The sequence below is a fragment of the Gopherus flavomarginatus genome, chromosome 16, assembly GCF_025201925.1.
Source record: "Gopherus flavomarginatus isolate rGopFla2 chromosome 16, rGopFla2.mat.asm, whole genome shotgun sequence".
Classification (NCBI taxonomy): Eukaryota; Metazoa; Chordata; order Testudines; family Testudinidae; genus Gopherus; species Gopherus flavomarginatus.
This window is the reverse complement of record NC_066632.1, coordinates 26710736-26732571: the sequence shown is the minus strand read 5'-3', so window position 1 is coordinate 26732571 and position 21836 is coordinate 26710736. Positions and strand designations below refer to the sequence as shown.

General features: G+C 62.3%; 3 protein-coding genes across 4 annotated transcripts in view; 1 reads left to right on the top strand and 2 right to left on the bottom strand.

The window, feature by feature from the left end:
• Nucleotides 1-3599: 3599 nt before the first annotated feature.
• Nucleotides 3600-7717, bottom strand: RND1 (Rho family GTPase 1). Its single transcript, XM_050924943.1, is given in 6 exon segments — nucleotides 3600-3944; nucleotides 3946-4062; nucleotides 4273-4407; nucleotides 5380-5489; nucleotides 7082-7169; nucleotides 7351-7717. Coding segments are annotated over 6 exon segments (762 nt in total). The 5' UTR covers nucleotides 7534-7717; the 3' UTR covers nucleotides 3600-3815.
• Nucleotides 7718-9199: 1482 nt separating this feature from the next.
• On the top strand, nucleotides 9200-19676 carry CCDC65 (coiled-coil domain containing 65). Of its 2 annotated transcripts, XM_050924924.1 has the most exons (10): nucleotides 9200-10954; nucleotides 14539-14643; nucleotides 15899-16029; nucleotides 16534-16701; nucleotides 16919-17088; nucleotides 17359-17497; nucleotides 17874-18071; nucleotides 18192-18410; nucleotides 18762-18914; nucleotides 19190-19676. In XM_050924924.1, the coding sequence occupies exons 3-10, from the start codon at nucleotides 15901-15903 to the stop codon at nucleotides 19487-19489; spliced, it is 1476 nt and encodes a 491-aa protein (XP_050780881.1). In that variant the 5' UTR covers nucleotides 9200-10954; nucleotides 14539-14643; nucleotides 15899-15900; the 3' UTR covers nucleotides 19490-19676. The 2 variants fall into 2 exon arrangements, with proteins under 2 accessions (XP_050780881.1, XP_050780883.1); XM_050924926.1 differs by lacking the exon at nucleotides 9200-10954 and having other exon boundaries at nucleotides 14526-14643.
• A 354-nt stretch (nucleotides 19677-20030) lies between these two features.
• Nucleotides 20031-21836, bottom strand: part of FKBP11 (FKBP prolyl isomerase 11) — a 6154-nt gene continuing 4348 nt past the window's right edge. Inside the window, exons 5-6 of the mRNA XM_050924948.1 lie at nucleotides 20811-20881; nucleotides 20031-20272 (exon numbers count right to left, since the gene is read on the bottom strand). Coding sequence (XP_050780905.1) covers nucleotides 20055-20272; nucleotides 20811-20881 — 289 coding nt within the window. The 3' untranslated portion in view covers nucleotides 20031-20054. The remainder of the gene's footprint in view (nucleotides 20273-20810; nucleotides 20882-21836) is intronic.

The following is a 21836-nucleotide window of genomic DNA, read 5'->3' as shown; positions in this document are numbered from 1 at the left end:
CCTGCCCTGGTGCTCCCGCCCCTCCTGCTGCCCCCATCCCACTACTGCCCCCAGCCTGCCCTGGTGCTCCCGCCCCTCCTGCTGCCCCCATCCCACTAGTGCCCCCAGCCTGCCCTGGTGCTCCCGCCCCTCCTGCTGCCCCCATCCCACTAGTGCCCCCAGCCTGCCCTGGTGCTCCCGCCCCTCCCTGCTGCCCCCATCCCACTACTGCCCCCAGCCTGCCCTGGTGCTCCCGCCCCTCCTGCTGCCCCCATCCCACTACTGCCCCCAGCCTGCCCTGGTGCTCCCGCCCCTCCTGCTGCCCCCATCCCACTACTGCCCCCAGCCTGCCCTGGTGCTCCCGCCCCTCCTGCTGCCCCCATCCCACTAGTGCCCCCAGCCTGCACTGGTGCTCCCACCCCTCCTGCTGCCCCCATCCCACTACTGCCCCCAGCCTGCCCTGGTGCTCCCGCCCCTCCTGCTGCCCCCATCCCACTACTGCCCCAGCCTGCCCTGGTGCTCCCGCCTCCACTGCTATCCCCATCCCACTACTGCTCCAACCTGCCCTAGTGCTCCCGCCCCTACCGCTACCCCCATCCCACTACTGCCCCAGCCTGCCCTGGTGCTCCCGCCCCTACAGCTACCCCATCCAACTACTGCCCCCAGCCTGCCCTGGTGCTCCTGCCCCTAGTCCTGCCCCACATCCCACGACTGCCCCCAACCTGCCCTGGTGCTCCCGCCCCTACCGCTACCCCCATCCCACTACTGCCCCAGCCTGCCCTGGTGCTCCCGCCCCTACCGCTACCCCATCCCACTACTGCCCCAGCCTGCCCTGGTGCTCCCGCCCCTACCGCTACCCCATCCCACTACTGCCCCAGCTTGCCCTGGTGCTCCCGCCCCTACCGCTACCCCATCCCACTACTGCCCCAGCCTGCCCTGGTGCTCCCGCCCCTACCGCTACCCCCATCCCACTACTGCCCCAGCCTGCCCTGGTGCTCCCGCCCCTACTGCTACCCCATCCCACTACTGCCCCCAGCCTGCCCTGGTGCTCCCGCCACCACTGCTATCCCCATCCCACTACTGCCCCAGCCTGCCCTGGTGCTCCCGCCACCACTGCTATCCCCATCCCACTACTGCCCCAGCCTGCCCTGGTGCTCCCGCCACCACTGCTATCCCCATCCCACTACTGCCCCCAGCCTGTCCTGGTGCTCCCGCCCCTACCGCTACCCCATCCCACTCCTGCCACAGCCTGCCCTGGTGCTCCCGCCCCTAGCGCTACCTCCATCCCACTCCTGCCCCAGCCTGCCCTGCTGACTCCCTCCACTTGCCCTGGTGCTCCCGCCCCCATTCCTGCCCCCCATCCCACTACTGGCCCAGCCTGCCTGCTGCCCTTCCCCCACCTAACCCTTCCATTAGCACCCCAAAGCCACCTTCTATGCCCACATTCTGCCTAGGAGCCCCTGCTGCTCGTCCCACATGCGCAGTCCAGCTCTGCCGACACCAATCAGCCTTTATGCATTCGGCTCCCCGCAGCTCGGCCCTGCGGGAGGCACCGAGTCCCTTCCTCCCAGCTGGCAGCATGGCGCTCAGTGACGCGCCTCAACGTGGCAGCTGGAGCTGGGGCAGCCCCCTCGAGCCCATCTCCCAACCAGGTCAGGGCTGGTCCCACCAACCTATGGCCCAGGGCTCCCAGCCCTCTCGAGCCAGCTGGCCCTGCAGCCCCAAAGCTTGCCCACAGAGGGGCATTCCCTGGCTATTGGCCCAACATGACCTGTGGTTCAGAGCATCAGCAGCCGCCTCCACCCTTCCAGCTGGGCTAAGGAGAGGCTCCCTCTCCCTTCCAGCCATTAGCCACCCACAGAGTCAGCTCCAGGGGCAATGGGACCCTTCCTAGGGCTGGCCCTGCCAAACCCCCAGTGCACCCTCTCCCCCTCAGAATCGCTGTGAAGGAGGGGCAGGGCTGGGTAGAGGGGGCAGGCAGCTGTGGTGACCCCCACCTCCCTCCTGCCATCTATGCCCCAGAAAGAATTGCTATAAGCCACAGAGCCCAGCTGGCTCTACCTAGCAGCCCCATGGTACTGACTGGAACCTGCCAGCAGCTCTTAGCACAGGAATGCAGCAGCCCCCGCACCCCCCTCCGCAACCTGGCAGACGGGTATTTTCACAGAGCTGTTCCTTTGGGTGAGGCCTTCCAGTGGCGCCTGGCCGGGGCCAGCTCATCACATGAGCAGGCAGCCTTAGATCATCTCCTCTGACCCCCAGCCAGGCCAGAGATCACCCGTTACCACTGCCAGGAGTGGGCCCAAGGCAGCCCGGTGGCACCTGAAGATGCCAAGAGACAGAGACTCCAGCCAGCCCTAATCCCCTGGTAAATGACCCTCAAGACGCCTCTGTTCTAAGGGGAAGGGCCCAGGTTTAGCTTGGAGCCAGTGTGTCCATCTCTGCCCTGGGCCAGGCGAAAGAACCCTTTTGGACCCTGCCACTCCCTCCAGTGCGATCACCTCCCCTCTTGCTCCTCCGCTAAACAAGAGCAGAGCTCAGCCCATCTCAGGTGAGGGCCCTGCTGTCCTGGCAGGTGGGGGCTCTGGGGCCATCATGTCCACCCAGCAGGTAAGAGGGCAAAGGGCAGCAGCTGTTTCACCAAAGCATGAAACATGCTCCACCCCTTGAAATTCATCCCAGTGTCACATCCCCAGCCAGGCCATGGGGAGAGCATGAAGCACGGGTCTGTGCACATCCACCCCAGGCTCCTGTGCTTTCCTTGAAACCATGTCTCAGTCCCAAGGGGGTGCTGCACCTGCCACCCAGGGATCTGGCCTGTCCTCCCCATATGCCTGGGGCTGGACTTTGCCCTGAGAGTCCCACTCATTTGCATGGGGTGTCAGCCAGGGTGGAGTGTGCAGCCAGACATGGCTCAGCTGCTGGCTTAACCAGCCAGAGACAGGAAGTGGGTGTCACCACAGCCCTGCTGGAGGTGACATGGCTTGAGAAGGAGACTGCTGCTCCTCAGAGCCCACTGGATCCCCACAGTGGGGACTAGGGGTTAGTAAGGGGCTGGAAGTCAGAGCACCTGGAGTTCTGTTCCTAGCTCTGCTAGTCTGCACACAAGCTGGGGCAGGTCCCTGTCCCCTTAGCGACTGTGCCTAGGGAAGGAGATGGCACTTCTGCAGCTAAATCATTAATTATACCAGGGGTGAGGGGGTGTGTGAGGGGGGGGGCAGTGTTTTCAACCTGACGCTTCAGACACCACAGAAGCCCTTGCTGCACGGTTGAGCCATTAGATTCTCTATAATAAATAAGCTTTTTAATAACACTGAACACCACTTGCCGCCACCCCCCAGAGAAGAAGTCTAAGCCAGTTGCCTCCTTCCCCCCCAGACAGGTGAAGGTGCAGTCACCCCCAGGCTGGGAGGCAGGTAACGGCAAGGTTGGAAGCAGCCAGCTCTGGAGACAAGCAGCAGATGGAGGGGATGTGTCACAGCCAGACACCGGGCGGGCATTCAACGAAATGGATGGGTCCTGCTGACAGGGCCTCCTGGCTCCGGAGGGAGATGCTTGCTGAGGTCCTTCTGCACTGAGACGCCCCAGGTCCCTCGTCACCCTGCCTCCATCTTCCTCAGAGAACGTGCACTGAGTCTGCGTGCAAGCACTGGGATGGTGAAGGGCTGATCCCGGGGCTGCCAAGGCCAGACAGGAACTTGGCCCACAGAAAGGCCTTTAAGTGTCGCCGCCACCCCCCAGCCTGTCCCTCACCCTCCCGGACCATCAGCTCAAGACCATCCGGAGGCCAGAGTCAGGGTTTGGTCCATCGGCCCCTGCCCTGGGGCCTGGCCCCTTCACATGATGGAGCAGCTTTTAGCCTTCTCTTTCTTGAAGGTGGAAGAGATGAGTTCGGATCGGCTGGGCAGGTGCAGGAGTCTCTTGGAGAGGCTGCGCCCAGGGCTCTTGGGGGGCGGGGGGGCTGGCCTTGCTCAGGCAGATGGTGGATGCTGTCCGGAAGACGCTGTGCACGCTCTTCTCCGACGTGAAGGCTGAGCACTCCAGGTAGTTCTCTGCTCCCAGCTGCTTGGCCATAGCACAGCCCTGGAAGCCAGCCAAGGAAAGAGCCATCAACCAGAGCCAGGCACCAAGGCCTGCAGCTGCAGGCCAGGCTCACATCCCAGGTGGATTTGGGGTGAAGCTAAGGTTCTGGTTCAGCGCTCCAGCTGTGCTGGAGCCAGAAAGCCAGCCCCAGGCCACACAGTGGTCATGCTGAGCCCTGGCTGGGGGCGGGGACTAGCCAAGCCCACTCACCTGCTCGTAGGAGATGGGCGCCTGCTTTTGGTGGGACAGCTCCATGAGGGTGCTCAGGTCAGTGCGCAGATCTGTCTTGCAGCCGATCAGCAGCACGCGGGTGCTGGGGCAGTAGTCCAGGATTTCAGTCTTCCACTGTGTAGAGAAACCCAGGGTGAGTCAGGTGCCTAGAGCCCATGTCACTGGGCTTAGAGCCTGCAGGGAAATCTCCTGGGGTGACTCAGCTGCTGCCCACTGGGCTTATCAGCTGCCCTGCCCATGCCCTCTGGGTCCTGTCACCAGAAGGGTGTGGTTCCCACAGGGCCACCCTGGTGACAGCACAGCTCAACCTGGTTGGGAGCCTCACCCCATCGCCAGATCCTATGGCCAACACCCAGTCAGGGCTACCTCCCCTCCCACCTCAGGATCAGACCTGGCAGCAAGGCTGGCTTAGCAGCCTGAGCACAGGATGGGGAACCAGGAATGACTTGGGGGGGGTCATTTTGGGTAGTGCCACCAGGTCTGAGTCTTTGTACAAAATGTCAGAGCCACATTGGCAAAGGGGTTTAAGAACCATTCCCTCTCCCCACCCCAGCATGACTAGAAGTGGAAGCAGGACAGACAAGTGGCTCTGGTGCCCAGGGGAGCAGCATGGGCAGGGATGGGCATGCTGCTCTCAGCCAGTGGGGCAGAAGAGGCTCCCTGCCCCAGTGTTTAAGCCAAACAAAGTCTTGGAGAAGGAAATCAAGGGGTCACCCCCAAGGTTTAGCCTCTGCCCCCTTCCCCCTCAGCTGTAGGGCAGGTCTGGGGTCATGGGTGTGTTTGGCTCCTCATGAGAGGGGCCAGGCCTCCATTATGAAATACCCCACCCCTGCAATCAGAGACCCTGGGGGGCAGGGGGTGGTGTTCAACTGCCCTGCATTGAAGGACCCTCAGACCATGCCAGTGGTGCATCAAGGGGCCCTGGTGCACCATCTTGTGCTCCCAGCCAGTGGTGGAGAGCTGGGTACAACACCCCATCCCTGCCTGGGGGCCAGCTGCCCCAGGGCCCCCCGCTCCTCCCCATTTTATACAGCAGGAGGTTCTGTCATGGGGGAGAAGAGGCAGGGTGTGTGGGGGGGTTCTCACCTTCTTCAGGGCACTGTCCATGGTCTCAGGACGGCCCACATCGAAGCAGAGCAGGACGGCGTCCGAGTCGCTGTAGCAAAGGGGGCGCACATTGTCGTAGTATGGGGACCCTGTGGGGGGTCACAGGTGAGTCTGTCACCCCCATTAGCCAGGAGTGGGGGCAAAGCTGCTGGGAACCAGCTCCCATGGTCTGTCCTGGGGGGAGCACGACCCTCCAAAGCAGGGGGACTGTCCTGGGGGTTCACATGCCCCTACATATGAAGCTAGGGGGACTGACCCACGACTGGCCACAGCTGTGGTCCTCACAGCCCCCAGTCCCGTCCCATCCCCCTGCCACTCCAGCCCAGCATCCCAGGTTCCTCTCATCCAAGCCTTGAGGAGCCATTTATATAAGTCACTGCCCCCCCCAAGCCCCCAGAGCTGAGCACCCGGGAGTGGTGGAATGCAGACTGGTGGGGAGGGGCCATGTACCCCTAGGGGAGACAGAAGGCCCAGGTGCTCCCCCACCCCATGGGCACAGGGGGAGGGAAGTCCAGGTGCCCTCCCCCACCCCTGGAAGCAGCATCCAAGCATTTTGCAGCCCAGACGCTCTGTGCTCAGAATAGCAAACAGCCAGGCTCCCTGCGCCAGCGCATCGCCATAGCAACAAGGGGGATCCAAGCGAGACTGGGACTCCCCTCTGGAGGGGGGGATGCTGCAGCAGCAGCAAGGGAGGGGGCTGCATGCCTGCTGCAGGGGCTCCCCAATGTGACCTCCATGGTCAGCCAAGGCCCCCCACCTCAACAGCCCCCACACCTCCCCCTTCATTTTAAGTGATTTGTCCCCCTTCCTCCCAAGAACAATCAGGAGCCTCCTGACCTGGGGATTTCCCCCAGTAACACCCCTGCTCCCACAGCAGAGCTGCAGTGATGCGCTGAGGGGAGGAGCACATCCTGTCCTCTGAGTCAGGAGCCTCCGGCTGGGGTCACCAGGGGCTTGGGGAGCTGGGCTGCAGGGACCCCATGGACACCAGGGAGGGTGGGTGCAGGGGACGGAGAGCAGTCTGGGGGACAGCAGTTCTTAGATCCACTGCTGCAGTCTCCAGCATCAGACCCCCAGCCCCAGTTCTGCTCTTGCAGGACTGGGGTCCCAGGTTGCCCCAGCTCCCCTAGAATGGGGCTGCTATTGTTTGACTGTATTTGGGTTGTCTTTGGTGAGGTCAGTCAGAGCAGGCACATGATTCTCCCCCCACCCCCCAGCCAAACCCCCATTGCTCAGAGATGCAGGGAAAGCCCATCCCCACTGTGGGGGGGATGGGGGGCTGAATGAGACCAAGGCTGGTTTTAGGAAGGACTTGCAGGGGGAATGGGGCTGCATGAGACAAAGCAAAGCCTGCCCCTGCAATGGTAGGGAACTGCCCCCACACACAAAGAATTAATGCAACTCAAAGGGGGTCTCATGCCTTAAGTTGACCTTCCCCCCCTCCAGCTCCCTGTTCAATTCCTCACACGCACCCCTGCAGTGGACACTCCCCCCACCACCACCACATACACATCAGGAGCAACACACCCCAACAGAACCCAACAAATTCTAGGCTTGGTGGGCCAGGAGTGGATCTGCAGGGACCCCCACACACCACACACATTCCCAGAGAATGAAGGAGCCTCCCCTGCTGCCAGCACCCACCTCAGTCACCCCACCAGGCTGGGGGGAAGCTCCTTACCAGAAGTGTCCCAGAGGCTCAGCTCCACACACTGCTCCTCCATCTCCAGGGAGGCCGTGTAGTTCTCAAACACCGTGGGCACATAGGTCTGTGATGGAGAGCAGGCACTGTCACCACCCAGGCCCCAGTGTCCCCAGCCCAGAGAGTGCAGGGGTGCTGCCACAGACACCGCTCACACTAACCCAGCTGCCAGAGCCCCCAGCCCAAGAAGCGGGGCACCCCCCCGGGGCAGGCCGGGCCCAGCTGCCCCCGCAGCGCCGAGCACTCACCTCGGGGTAGCAGTCCTTCGCCAGCACCTGCAGCATGGCCGTTTTCCCGCAGTGCACGTCCCCCACCAGCACCAGCTTGCACCGGGCCACAGCCGGCCGGGGGCTCCTCCGCTCCCGCATGGCGATGGGTCCCGTCGACGCAGCCTGCACACAAGCCACTTCCTCCGACCCTGCACAGAGCATGGCCAGCGCTGCCTTTATATGCGACGTACCCGGCCAATCGCAGGCAGAGGCGGGGCTTCCCCTAGCCAATCAGACAGGCGGGGCGCTTGCCTGGCAGCCAATGGCAAAGTTCCTGAGTCACAGCTTCTCCCCAGCACGGCCCCCCCTGCCTCACCTTCCCGGCTGGGAGCAGCGTGGGGACGGGGGCGGGGAGCGGGTCGCAGGGCAGAGACTGGCACCGCTGCCGAGCTGTTGATTGAGGAGTTTTTTTAACTGGCTTAATTACCAGCCAATTAACGGGTCCGCAAGAGTTTCCACCTTATCCCCCACCACCACCAAATAGTGATGCAGAAAAAATAGTTCTAATGAAATCAGGGAGATTCCCTCCTTCTCGGCCTAGCCTGGCCGCCCTCCTGGCTGGAAATTCTCGGATTGCAAGTCCCGTTGAGTGGTAGTAAGGAGAGGTGACTCAACACCCCTCAGACTCCAGGCCCTGATTCCAAGGTGCTCAGCACCCAGCACCTCTTTGGATTCTGGCCTCAGTCGAACAATGCTTTGTAACCACTGATTTTCACAGCCCCGCAAGAGAGAAATCAAAGTGGCAAAGTCACTCAGATTCAATGGCTATTAGCCGTGATGGTCAGGGACACAGTCCCATGCTCGAGGTGTCCATAATCCTGTTTGCCAGATGCTGGGACCGGGATGCTGGGACCAGAGGACAGGATAAGTATCTGCTCTGTTCATTCCCTCTGAAGCATCTAGCACCGGCTACTGTCAGCAGTGGGCTAGATGGACCATTGCTCTGACCCAGTCTGGCCGCTCTTGTGTTCTTCTGTCCAGCTGAAATCCTCTGGGTCTGGATGATCTATTTGCAGTTGTTTTACCAACCGGAATTGGGTGTGTCCATTGGTGATACTGGATTCTTAACATTGATAGTAGCCCTTTCATGACTTCACTGCAGGCTCTAGAGAGGTGCAGGGGGTGGCCTGAGGGGCGGCAGAGGACTAGGGTAGCAGAGAGGGAGAACATGAGGGTAGAAACATGAGAACTTGGGGGAAAGGATGGGAAACAGGGGCACATGGGTGTAAGGGATACATAGGGGCTGAGCCAGCAGGAGCACCAAGCATGCAGGAGTTCGGGAGGGAGCTGGTTAGGGGCAGGAAAAGCTGGGGCAGTGGTAGGACAGGGGTGGGGAGAACTTGGCCTGGCTCTCCTCCCCAAAACACATTCCCATCTCCAGCCCAACCCTGCCATCTGGCCTGCACATGCTCTCAACAGAAGCCCAGGTTTTGCAAGATCCAGCCCTGGCTCAGAATCACGTCCCCTGCCCTTGAGAGCCGACTATCCCTGGGGTGGGACAAGGCAGCAGGAACTACAAACAACCATATGCAGAGGCCACTTCTGAGAACCATTGTCCCTCGGTCTTCATGTCGCAATATTGGGGAGGGGGGCGCAAGCTGATTATTCCTTTCAAACCAGCTGTTTCTACTGCATGACTGTCTGAATTGTGTGAAACATTCTTTTTTAAAGGTCATGATTTGGGGCAGAGTTGAATTGGCAGCATCGGCAGGCCCTCCCCCCGCCCCCCCGATTCACCTCCACCCCTCTGAGGACTGGGCTGCACCAGGATGTTCGATCAGGTTAACTGTGTCGGTTTGTGCTGGGACGGTTTCCAGCAGGAGCCCTGGGGGTACAGAGGTGCCTCACCCCGGCTCATTTCCCTTCCTAAACTGGAATAAGGTCAGTGCTCAAAGCCTTGTTGCCCCAGTGCATGGGAGCATGGGGGAGGGGGGGTGTTTTAGCAGCACCAGGACAGATAAAGCAGCAGGCTCTGTTGCTGTCTCCTGGGGGTCTCAGCTGTGCACTGCAATCCCACCAGCCCCACCCCACGCACTGAATGCTATCTGCCCAGCAGGCTGGGTTGTTAGGAAAGGCTGGACAGCCCCTGACCTGGTGGAAGTTTAACATGGAAATTGCAACACGGCTCCCTGGATGAACGGCAGGTCCTCCTGGCTGGGCACCAGGGTAGCCAGGGGCACGCGCCTTGGTTCAGAGCCTGGGTCCCTTCAGCATTCCTTAGGACCCCGTCAGCTGCCGTGCCTCAGCCCCCTGATCCTGGGGCTGGCTGCCTCAGCCCCCTAGCCAGGGAATAGCTGGCAAGTAGCAGAACCCCAGCCAACCCCCTCCTGCCCTCAACATGCACCCTGCTCCTGACACACCCTGGAATGTCCTCTGCACCCGGGGCTCTTGCTGGGCCTGGGTGAGGGATTGTCAGAGGACCTCTTGTGTTGGAATCTCTCCTTTGGGAAGGGGCTCCATGCAGCCCCAGGTGTGAGCTGGGCACAGCCTGCCTGGGCCCCACCTCCTGCTCAGCCGCAGCAGCTCCCAGCTCGCTTTCCATCCCCAAAACCTGGCCAGCCCCTCTCCCCTCAGCTTCCTTCCACCATGGAGCAGACCCGGCACTGGGCACAGCTGCAAAGCCAGCTCTGTGCCTGGGCGACGAGACTCCTGCGCTGTGCGGCGGTATTTCCCTGGGAGTCCTTCAGCCCGCCATATGACCCTAAGTGCCAGCCTGCCTGTGGCAGTATGCAGCTGCCAGGGGTAGCTCTGCAGACTCGCTCCCAGGAGGGGGTACCTGACAGAGCCCAGAGAGGGGCAGAGGAATAATCAGGGAGCTGAGACCCTCTCTGTCTCTGCAGCATCTGGGGACTGGTGGGTGAACAGGGAAAGCTTCTCAGAGCAATCAGGGTGGTGGCACGGACTAGCTGAACCCTGGCTCCTTGGGCTGCCCCGGCTATGTATGTGGCTCTGCACATTGTTGGGTGCCCACAAGGAGCTGGAGCCAGCTCCATGGACTCTGTGCCAGCCTCAGCAGCCTCCATGCAGCGGGAAGGCCTGACTGTCCAGGGGAGCTTGGAGGAAGGATCTGGGCTTTCCCCACGGGCGCTGCTCCAAACTCTCCATTACTCAGCGCTCTGCCCTTCCTGCCCAGCGGAGGTCAGAGCGGACACTGGTCTGATAACAACCCCACGCCCCTGCTTCTCTGGATTAATCGCCTATTAGTTCACTGTCTGAAAGGAAAACTACCCTCCCCCGCAAACACACGCACCACACACGTAACCCTGAAATGATTCCGGAGTGGGAGGGGGCGAGATCTGTGAGCCCAGTCTCCCGGATTCTACTTCCAGCTCTGGGAGGAGAGCGGTGTCTAGCAGTTGGCAGGGGAGCTGGGAGTCAGGATTTCTGGGTTCTGTTCCTGGCCCTGGAAGGGGGCACGTGACTGAAGCAGTAGGAGGAGAGTGCTATCTAGTGATTAGAGTGGAGGACTGGCAGTCAGGACTTCTGAGGTCTGCCCGTGACTGGCTGTGTGATCACGTCAGTCACTTTGTAGCCATCTCTGTGCCTCAGTTTCCCCATCAGGCTGGTGGCTGAACAGCACTGGGTAAGCACTTATGAACAACTCAGAAAGGCTGACTGGGGCATGCAGGGCAGGCGCTTAGAGCTGATGCAGCTAGAAGGAAACCAGGGAGTCAGCTCTGTGGATGGAAACAGGAAACATCTCTAGGCCCTTTAGGAGGCAGCAGGGCTTAAGCTGGCTCCTGCTCTTGTGGCTTTCACACTATTTTGTGGCAGATGAAGAGGAAGCACTTTCCAATCCCAGATTCCGTGTGATCACGCCTGGCTGCTGGGAAGGGGACCTGGGACTTCCCCCTAGCACTAGAGGGGAGAGCAAGATACCTGGGGTCTGCCAGGTATTTTCCAGCCTGGACGGTAAACAGCGCTGCTGCTATTCACCTATGCAAATCCCTTGGCAATTAATCTCCCAGCTGGCAGCTTGCGGGCAGGTGCCAGGGAGTAGCTCTCTCAGAGGAAGGCAGGTTGGCAGCTTTTGTTCAGCAGCCTCCAGAAGAACAGATCTGAATCTGACTCTTTTCAGGGGTCCCTCCCAGGCCCTAACGATCCTGGTCTAGACATGGAAACTGCCGGCCTGGAACACATCAGGGTGGCTCGTCCTAGTACCTAGTGCACCATGCTAGCCTGCCCGTACAGCGCCTCCTGCTGGAAGAGACCGGGCCTGATGTAGCTAGAAGGGGGGCGTTATTTTAGGGCTGCTGCTCCTCAGCCATGGGACGGCATGCCCTGGTTTGCTGTCTTGCCCCTGCTGCCCGTCTGCTCGGTAATACACGGCAGCAGGAAAGAGGTGGGGGCTGATGAGGCTTCTGTGAAGTCCCCAAAGTCCCCTGCGCCCAGCAAGTGAGCAGGAACCCAGCAGCTGTCACAGGCCGGATTCTCCCAGCAGGAGGCACTGGTGCCCTGGGCCAAGCCAGACCCTGGAGGGATCAGGGTGGAGCTGCCTGTGCCAGTCCTGGCCATTTCTTCCTCAAATGCCACCCCACCCCCACCCCGTGAGGCCCACTCCCCAGCTGGTGCCCAAGGTGGGAAAAGGAGGGGGAGGCATGAGTGAGCAATGCAGCCAGGGGAGGGGGGGCTGGGGAAAGTCCAGAGATTGCACAGGACGGCTCAGAAATTCCAGGACTCCGGCTTCCTGCAGATGCTTTTCCCATCAGGAGGAAATGCAGATATGCTGGCGAGCGAGGCCTTGTCATGCACAGCCATGGAGGGGAGGGGGGCAAGCTCCAGGCCCCGTGCTCTGGGAGATGAGCTGGCTGCACTGGCTGGGTGTCAAGGGGCGACGGGATCCTGCCATGGGATCCAAGTGCCCCCAACCTCAGCGACAGGTCGGCTCTTGATTCCTCCCTTCCTGGCCCAGACTCTGCAACAGGCCAAATTGGACTGGCCCCAAATGGGGTAAGAGGGGGCAGGTGGGGCGAGAGCATAAAATGATGCAGGGAGGGAGAGGATTTGGCATCTCTTCGTATAATTAAACCGCACCAGTTACCACGACAACAGTGCTGCAAAAAAACCACCCCACATTAAAACAATAGTGAAAGAATAACCCCAATTTCCCCCTCCCCCGACCCCAGGGCAGGTGCATTTACATGGTTACCCCACCCTCAGGGCAAGGTGTTGCCCCTCCCAAGCCAGCCTGGGGTGGGGGGTTTGATGGGGTGAGGGCCAAGGGCAGAGCTGCCCCACGCCCCTGCATCCTGGTCTCCCCAGCCTGACCTTGACCACAGGGGCAATGGACGAGGTGACTAATCACGAAGGGCCTGACTGTGATGTGGGAAGCGGGAACTGACTCAAGACCCCCAAACCCATTCCGCACCCTGGGCAGGGATGACTTTGGGTCACTTGTGACCTGCGGCTGGGACATAGCCAGTGCCCCCAAAGGGAAAAACCCTGTGCCCCATTCTCCCCCACCCCCCCGAAGCCAGCCAGTCTGAACCCAACGCAGCCTGGAAGGGGAAATGCCCGATACCTGGTTTACCAGCTCCAGCTCTGCCTGCCGGGGGCTCAGCGCAGAAGGGGGCTGACTGGGTTCCTAGCGCTTTGCAGGGCCAGCCAGTGACAGCCACCGGTATTGTTAATAACTGACACAGCTGAGTCCCAGCCGCCCTCTCTGGGCTTCCTGGCTCTCAGCTGCAGGACAGCCTGGGGCCCTGAATCTCCCCCAACCCCACTCCATTCTGCATAGGCATTGTGCTCTCTGCTGCCTGTCCTTTGTCAAGTACCTGCAATGCCAATGCAGCCACTTGACTGGGACAGGGGAGCATGGCGGGGGGCCCTTAGAGACACCTCTGTAGGGAGCGAGGGACGCTGAGCCCCCTTGGGCTTGTGGGCAGAACTGAGTTTGAGAAGAATCCTCTGTTCACCCCCAGCACCTTCCACCCAAGGGGGGCTCCACACCAGAACTGAACCTCACCTGCCCTGGGAGGTTGGGCAGATGAGGAAATTGAAGCACAGAGAGGGGATGTGCCTCCCCAAGGTCACATCGTGAGTCAATGGCCAAGCCTTGAGTAGAACCCAGGAGTCCTGGCTCCTGCCCCTAGACACAGCTCCCTTCCCAGAGCAAGGCACAGAACCCTGTGCTCTAACCACCGGACAGCATTCCCCTACCAAAGCGTGGGAAGAGAACCCAGGAGTCCAGGCTCCCTTCTCTGACTCACTAGCCCAGGCTCCTTCCCACCAGGGAGCTCTGGAACTGGCCACTACTGATATTTTTCAATCCTTGGCCCCTGCTGGCCGGGAGCCCTCTGTGCCCATAGCCCGGGACACGGAGCTGTGCTCTGCAAGGCTCAGCACTGGACTGGGTCCCGCAGCAGCTGCTGCGGGCACCCCAGAGCTGGGTACCAGGGCTCCAGAGCCACCATGGGAACAGGCTCCACCCAAAAAGAGGAAGAGGCTGGCAGCATGCGAGGGGAGTGGCAGGTGGGGAGGGATGTTGGGGGAGGGGGCTGGGCAGGACAGTGTGGGCGGGGGCTGCAGGTGCAGGGATGCTCACAGGTGGGAGAGAGGCCTGGAGCCAGGGGAGCCAGGCTGCACCTGCAAAGGGTCAGGGAACTGTTTCCCCCTGCTTCTCCTGTCCCCCCTCTCCCTGCTATCCTCTTCCCCTCCCCCTCCCCCACTAACCCCTCCCCTGCAATCCCCATCCCCCACTAACCCCTCCCCCTCCCCCGCTAACCCCTCCCCTGCAATCCCCATCCCCCACTAACCCCTCCCCCTCCCCTGCAATCCCCTTCCTCTCCCCCTCCAACCACTAACCCCTCCCCTGCAATCCCCATTCCCCCACTAACCCCTCCCTTCCCCTGCTATTTCCTTCCCCCTCCCCCACTAACCCCTCCCCTGCAGTCCCCATCCTCCCACTCTCCCCTCCCCCTCCCCTATCTCCTTCCCCCTCCCCCACTAACCCCTCCCCTGCAGTCTCCTTCCCCCCACTAACCCCTCCCCCTCCCATCTCCTTCGCCATCCCCCTCCCCCACTAACCCCTCCCCTGCAGTCCCCCTCCCCCCACTAACCCCTCCCCCTCAATCCCCATCCCCTCCCCCCCCGGGCGGTGGCCGGGCCCGGCGGGTCCTCCAGGCGCAGGGGCCGCTCACTCCCGCCCGGGGCCTCCCTCTTTCCCAGAGCGACCGCTCGTCAGCGCCCGGGCCGCAGGGGCCGCCCCTCCACCGGCAGCGGCTGTTGCTAGGAGACAGAGGGACGCGACTTGCTGCGGGGGGGGCTCAAGAGGTACCGGGGGGGGAGCCGCGGGGGAGGGGGGCCCATGGGGGGAGGGGCCCATGGGGGGCACCCTGGGGGGAGGGGGCAGTAGGGGGAGGGGTCCCGCGGGGGGCCCATGGGGAGCACCCTGGGGGGAGGGGGGCAGTGGGGGGGTCCCGCGGGGGGCCCATGGGGAGCACCCTGGGGGGAGGGGGGCAGTAGGGGGAGGGGTCCCGCGGGGGGCCCATGGGGAGCACCCTGGGGGGAGGGGGGCAGTGGGGGGGGTCCCGCGGGGGGCCCATGGGGAGCACCCTGGGGGGAGGGGGGCAGTGGGGGGGGTCCCGCGGGGGGCCCATGGGGAGCACCCTGGGGGCAGGAGGGGGGCAGTAGGGGGGGGTCCCGCGGGGGGCCCATGGGGAGCACCCTGGGGGGAGGGGGGCAGTGGGGGGGGTCCCGCGGGGGGCCCATGGGGAGCACCCTGGGGGGAGGGGGGCAGTAGGGGGGGTCCCGCGGGGGGCCCATGGGGAGCACCCTGGGGGGAGGGGGGCAGTGGGGGGGGTCCCGCGGGGGGCCCATGGGGAGCACCCTGGGGGGAGGGGGGGCAGTGGGGGGGGTCCCGCGGGGGGCCCATGGGGAGCACCCTGGGGGGAGGGGGGCAGTAGGGGGGGTCCCGCGGGGGGCCCATGGGGAGCACCCTGGGGGCAGGAGGGGGCCCCTGGAGGCAGGGGTCCCGCGGGGGGCCCATGGGGAGCACCCTGGGGGGAGGGGGGCAGTAGGGGGGGTCCCGCGGGGGGCCCATGGGGAGCACCCTGGGGGCAGGAGGGGGCCCCTGGAGGCAGGGGTCCCGCGGGGGGCCCATGGGGGGCACCCTGGGGGGAGGAGGTGGCCCCTGGAGGCAGGGGTCCCGCGGGGGGGCCCATGGGGAGCACCCTGGGGGGAGGGGGGCAGTAGGGGGAGGGGTCCCGCAGGGGGCAGGGGTCCCGCAGGGGGCCCATGGGGAGCACTCTGGGGGGAGGGGGGCAGTAGAGGGGGGGTCCCGCGGGGGTCCATGGGGAGGGGGGCAGTGGGGGGGGTCCCGCGGGGGGCCCATGGGGGGCACCCTGGGGGAGGAGGTGGCCCCTGGAGGCAGGGGTCCCGCGGGGGGCAGGTGGTCCGCAGGGGTCCATAGGGGGCCCCCTGGGCGGAGGGGCTCTCTGCAGCAGGGGAGGGTTCTGACCAGGGACCCTGTGCAGGGTGGCGGGCGCCCCCTTGGCAGCATCTCACTCGGCTCCCCCCAGCCCCGCAGCCATGCCGAAGAAGGGGCGCAAGGCGGCCGCCCTGAGCGAGGAGGAGCGGTTGCTGCTGATGCAGCAGAAGATGCTGGCGGAGGAGGAGCTGAGCAAGAAGAAGGAGGACATGCTCACCCAGTTCCTGAAGGCGAGGCCCAGGGCGCAAGCGGGGCGGGGTGCCCTGCTCCGGGGCCCGGCCGCTCATGGCCGTTTGGTGCCACCTGCAAATTGCCTCCTGGGTGCTGGGAGCTGAGCTGGAACCTGGAGCTGGGCAGGAAAATGGCTGGCCGGGGTGGGGCGGGGGGACAGGATTCGACAGAAAATGTCGACTTTGGGGCCAACAATCGAAATCTACGCTTTTGCTTCTGAAATGTCCCCACCAAGGGAGCTGTTGTTCCAGGGCCTCATTCTCCCACGTGAGCCGGGCTCTCTGCCCAGACTGCGCTGGGCTCTCCCCTCGTAATGCTGAACCAGTGCGGGACATGATGGGCGTCCCTTCAGTCCTTCTGTCGCTCGCTGCTGAGAGCTGGCAGAGTCTCTGGAGCTTACGCAGTGCTTGGGGCTGCAGGTTCCACTTGAGCTAGTTAGATACTGGTAGGTGGTTAAGATGTGCTCCCATCCGGCCAGTGTAACCTTCTGACCCACCCCACAGGACAAGCTGGCGAAGGAGGAGCACAACAGCGCCCTCAACATGAATAAAATCAACCTGCAGTGGCGCACGGTGCTGCGGGAAGTCAAGGCCAGAGAACTGCGCAAGGACATTGAGATCCTGAGCCAGACCTTTGAGCGGGTGGTGGACTGCAAGGACAGTGTCATCCAGGTAAGCAGCAGGGGTCCCGTGGGCCCATGAAGAGGGCTGGAAGAGTGGCTAGCAATGCCCCCCAAGGAGAGGAAGTGCTCCAGGAGGGCAAATGTGTTCAAACCAGGGTTCCATGCACCATGCAGCCCTCGCTGCTGCTGAGCTCGCTGGGGTAACAGTGCTTGGAGGCTCTGGGGCCAGCGCTGCAGTGCCTGAGCCTTCTCTGTCATCCATGCAGTCGCTGGCCAGGGACCTGTCCGAGGCAGAGGCGCAGTACACTCATGCCCTGTGCAGCCACCTGCACAACATCGACCAGTTGCTACAGCTGCAGCGGTGCCGCCTGAGGTACCTGGATGAGGATTACAACACCGAGCTGGAGGCCCTGAAGAAGGAGTTTGAGACAGAAAGGTACAGGGGTGGGGTGGGAGGGGAGGATTGCCCACTTTGGGGGAGGGCACAGACAGGCAGGTGATGAACACAGGGATGGGGAAGCAGCTTGATGGTGCCCCAGGGCCATGAGCCCTCATCCCTGGCCACAAGGCTCTAGTGCTGAGCCCCAGCTGTAGCCCCACTGTGGAGCAGCTCCCCAGAGCTCTCTGGGTAGCCATCAGCTGCTCTCCCTTCCCCTCTGCGAGCCATGCTGGCTCAGCCCTGGTGGCTCACCTGCGGCTTCCCCAGGAGGATGATCATCGAGCACCATGACAAGGAGAGCCGCTACCTCCGGGACGTGCTGCTGGCCCTGGAGCAGAACTTCAGTGAGAGCGAGTACGAGGCCAAGCTGGACTTCCAGAGCACCAGGGACGATGTCAAGAACAAGGTCTGGGCTGAGGCTGCTCCATGCCAGCCTGGGGCAGGGGAGGGGCTTGGTGACACCAGCCTTCCTCTGGTTCTTCAGCCAGCAGCTGGTGGCTGACTCTGGTGAGGAGCCCCTCCTCCTCACACTCCTATGTGTGCAGGGCTTGCTAAGGCACAGGGTATGGGCAAGAGTCCATCTCTACCACAAGGTCCTTCCCACTGCCAGCTTAGAGGGCTGCTGCCCAGTCCCAGTGGGACTGGGGTGGGGGAGCTCCCCTCCTGGGGTTTGGGTTCCGGCCCTTGGGGTGGGCTCTTCAGGCATGTCTGGCCTGGGGAGTCAGGGAAGGGGAGGCTGGTGGCTCAGAGTGGGTGAGGGGCTAACATGTCTCCTCACCCAGAACCTGGAGGAGAAGCACTATCTCCGTGTGCAGCTGGAGGGCACAGTGGAGGAGCTGTGGAAGCAATTCCAGCAGGCGCTGAAGAACTACACCGAGGCAACAGAGGACCGGAAGATTGCATTTGAGGCCCTCAAGCTGAAGGATGAGAAGAGCTCCAAGGAGATTGAGATGCAGATGAAGAAGTTGCAGAAAATTCAGGTCAGTGAGGCTGCCCCACCCCAAGCCCTGGCTGTAGGAAACAGGCCTTCTTGAGGGGTCGTGGGGTTCCCTGTGTGCTGAGCTCCTCACTGACTGCTCCGGGCGCCATTTCCCTGCCAGGACTCCATTGGCATCCTGAAAGGCAAGATCATGGCACACATGCGGGAGGCCGAGGAGCAGAACCGGCGCGTGCACGAGGAGAAGGAGGTTGTGCTCAAGCAGCTGCAGAAGCTCAAGAGCCAGATGAACCAGGCCAGGACCAAGGCCAGAAGCAACCTGGCCAAGCTCACCCTGGAGAGCAGCACTGCCCTGAAAAAGCTAAGGGGTGTCCTAGAAAAGGTAAAGGTCAGAGTTCCCCTAACCCTGCAGGAGAGGCCTCTGCCTCGCCTATGGGGGCCCTGCTCTCCCATGCATAGCACTGACCAAGTGCAGCTCACAGCTGCCCCTGTCCAGGACAGCCAGCAGAGAGAAGTCCCAGCCATGCAGCCTGGCTGGTGGGAGACTCGCTTCCCCCAAACCCATCATCCCTTCCTGGCCGCAGGGAGACACTTCTGCCGTCCCCCTGCATTGTCAACAATTCAGCACCCCCCAGGAAAAGCGCCCCCTCCTGGTTTCCAGAGCACACAGCCATTCTCCACTGCTCGTGGAGCTGTCCCCAACCAGCCCGCTAAGGCCTCGCTTGCCCATCAGGCAGAGCTCATCCTGAGGCTGGCAGAGATGTGTCGGAAGCTGGAGACCGAGGAGGAGAAGGTGCTGCCATTCTATGCCTCCTTGCTGAGCAGGGAGGAGCAGGAGAAGGTGGAGCAGGTCTCCCTGGAGAAGGCGGGGGAGCAGCTGGCCCAGGTAAGGGGTGAAAGCATTTGGCCTGGTCCTGGACCCCCGCCCTCCCCTCAGGGTGCTGGAAGGAGGGCAGGGACCCAGACGCTGGGGGTGCCTAGAGGCAGGCTGGCATAGCTGGTGGAGAGTGTGTGCCGCACCAGGAGGCTGGGGAGAAGGTTGCTGAGAACCGTGCGCTCTTTAATTGAGGGGACAAGCAGAACCAGATGGGGTGCATTGTGGGAGCTTCCCCCAAGCCAGCGCTGTCCCCTCTCAACTCTCCTCTGTCCTTCCAACTGCAGCTGATGCAGGATTACCTGGGCCTGGAGCACTTCTGGCAAAGGTACAACAAGGTGAAGCTGGAGCAGCTTTCTCTGGAGCGGGAGAAGGCAGTGCTGCGCCAGGAGAACCAGAAGCTGCGCCTGCTGCTGAAGCAGTACCTGGATGGGATCTCGGTGAGTGATGAGGTTCTCAGCAGGCTCAACCCACTGCTCATCGTCAACCACAAGCCTCGTGCGCCTGGGCCTGCCGGCAAAGCCCACCGAAAACGGCTCCTTCACAATGTCATCGAGGCTGCCCACGAGGTGCCACACATCCTGTGAGCCGCCCACCTGCCCAGCCTGGGGCATGCTGGGAACTGTGCTCTGCGAGCTGCGGCAGCTTGTGCCTGGTGCGCGTGGCTGGGCGAGTCGGGCATGAGGAGCAGTGAGCGCTTCCCCCCTGGTGCTGTTCCACTTGCTGGGGAAACTCTGTACCCATAGGAAGCTGCCATTAAAGGGTTGTACTGATCGCAGTGGTGATGCCTGACAGGGGAGTGTAGGGGAGCCGAGGGGCATCCAGGCACATGGCTCTACCCGTGTTGCCAAGGCAGGCTGATGACCCTGGTGCAGCTCTGCAGCCTCCAGGCCAGGCCCTGCTCCAAGGAAGCACGGCCCTGGGATTGCCTGATCTTGGGAAAGGGCAGGCAGGTGGCCACTGTGAGCGAGATGCCTTCACTCTCCTGCCTGTTTAAGCCCTGGGAGCAGGCTTGGTCAGGTTCACGCTGGTCCTGCTGCTCTGGCCCCCCTACAGAGGGGAGCAAAGGGCTTCCCCCCACGCCCTCTTCCCCAGGGACCCTGACAGAAGCAGCCACAGAGCAGGTGCTGACACTGTGGGAGGGGAAGAGGTTTATTTCTTTTTGGCCTTGTTTCTCTTCTCCTCCTTGAGCCTCTTCTTGGCCCCCCGGGAGCTGCTGGCCTTGTGGTAGAGGTGGTAGCCAATCAGGCCCAGCAGAGCTGGGATCAGCCCGATGCAGAGCAGGGGCAACACGTCATTCGTCAGCTTCTGCCAGTGGCTGGCCCGGGAGAGGCCAACCAGCTCCACATCGAACTGCAGCACGGCATCAGCTGGGGAGAGAGGGAGCATGGCTGAGCGGGGCTTCCCTGTACACAAGGCAGAGGTAGCAGTGGTCCTGACCCAGCTGGCACAGGGCATGTGGTCAGTGCCCAAGCTCATCGGAGGGCACCAGACAGCGCTGCTGCCCCAGAGCAGGGCACCCGCACGCTGCCCTGCCCAGAGCAAAGCAGAGGTAGCTGCAGCTCTGGGGAGTCCCAGCCCTGCCACGTCAGCTCTGGCAGCCTCTCCAGGCAGGCCAAGGCCTGAAGAGGCTACAGAGCCCAAACTCCCTTGCTCCTTGGCAGGCCGTGTGGGGCACAGCGTCCAGCTCTGGGGCTGTCCGTCAGCCCAGCACCAAATTCACCAGGGAGCAGAATCTGTAGCAGATGTTGCTGGGTAACCAGAGGGCTGGGGGGGACCTAACAGCAGCCTAGTGCTCTCTGCCCTGGGGGTGGGGGGGGGGGCACCAGGGCTTGGCTCTAAGACTCAGGCCGATTAAGGAAGATCTCACGTCCAGCCAGGCTGGGCAGGAACGGAGGCAGCAGTTACCTGGTACAGCAGGCGGGGATCCTCGCTTGCCGTAAGCCAGATGAGGCGGGATGATCACCCTCCGCTTCTCCCTGCCAGGCAGAGGGAGAGGCACATCAGAGCAAGGGCCCAACCATCTGCCACAGCCCTGCCATTCACACACAGCATCCCTTGCCCAAGGCACCCCATCCACCAGGGAAGTGCGACCACTGCTGGGGTGGAGCACAGCATCACTTCAGCACCCACACAGCACAACTCCATCACAGTTCAGGACAAGAAGTGCCTAATGGCGCATCAAACTGAAATTGTACATGGGTAGAACGTAACCGATAAAGCTGAGCTGTGGGCAGGCTGCTGAGGATACCAGCCCGCAGGGGCAGCTCTAGGGATTTTGCGGCCCCAAGCACAGCAGGCAGGCTGCCCCCAGCGGTTTGCCTGCGGAGGGTCCGCTGGTCCCGCGGCTTCGGTAGACCTCCTGCAGGATGCTTCTTCAGATGCATGTGGTGGAAATTTCCAGGGGCAGGTATATATATGCTAGCAAGCAAGCTAGAGATAACGAGGTCAGTTCAGTCAGGGAGGATGAGGCCCTGTTCTAGCAGTTGAGGTGTGAAAACCAAGAGAGGGGAAACTGGTTCTGTAGTTGGCAAGCCATTCACAGTCTTTGTTCAATCCTGAGCTGATGGTGTCAAATTTGCAGATGAACTGAAGCTCAGCAGTTTCTCTTTGAAGTCTGGTCCTGAAGTTTTTTTGCTGCAGGATGGCCACCTTAAGGTCTGCAATAGTGTGGCCAGGGAGGTTGAAGTGTTCTCCTACAGGTTTTTGTATATTGCCATTCCTAATGTCTGATTTGTGTCCATTTATCCTTTTCCGTAGAGACTGTCCAGTTTGGCCGATGTACATAGCAGAGGGGCATTGCTGGCATATGATGGCGTATATTACATTGGTGGATGTGCAGGTGAATGAACCAGTGATGGTGTGGCTGATCTGGTTAGGTCCTGTGATGGTGTTGCTGGTGTAGATATGTGGGCAGAGTTGGCATCGAGGTTT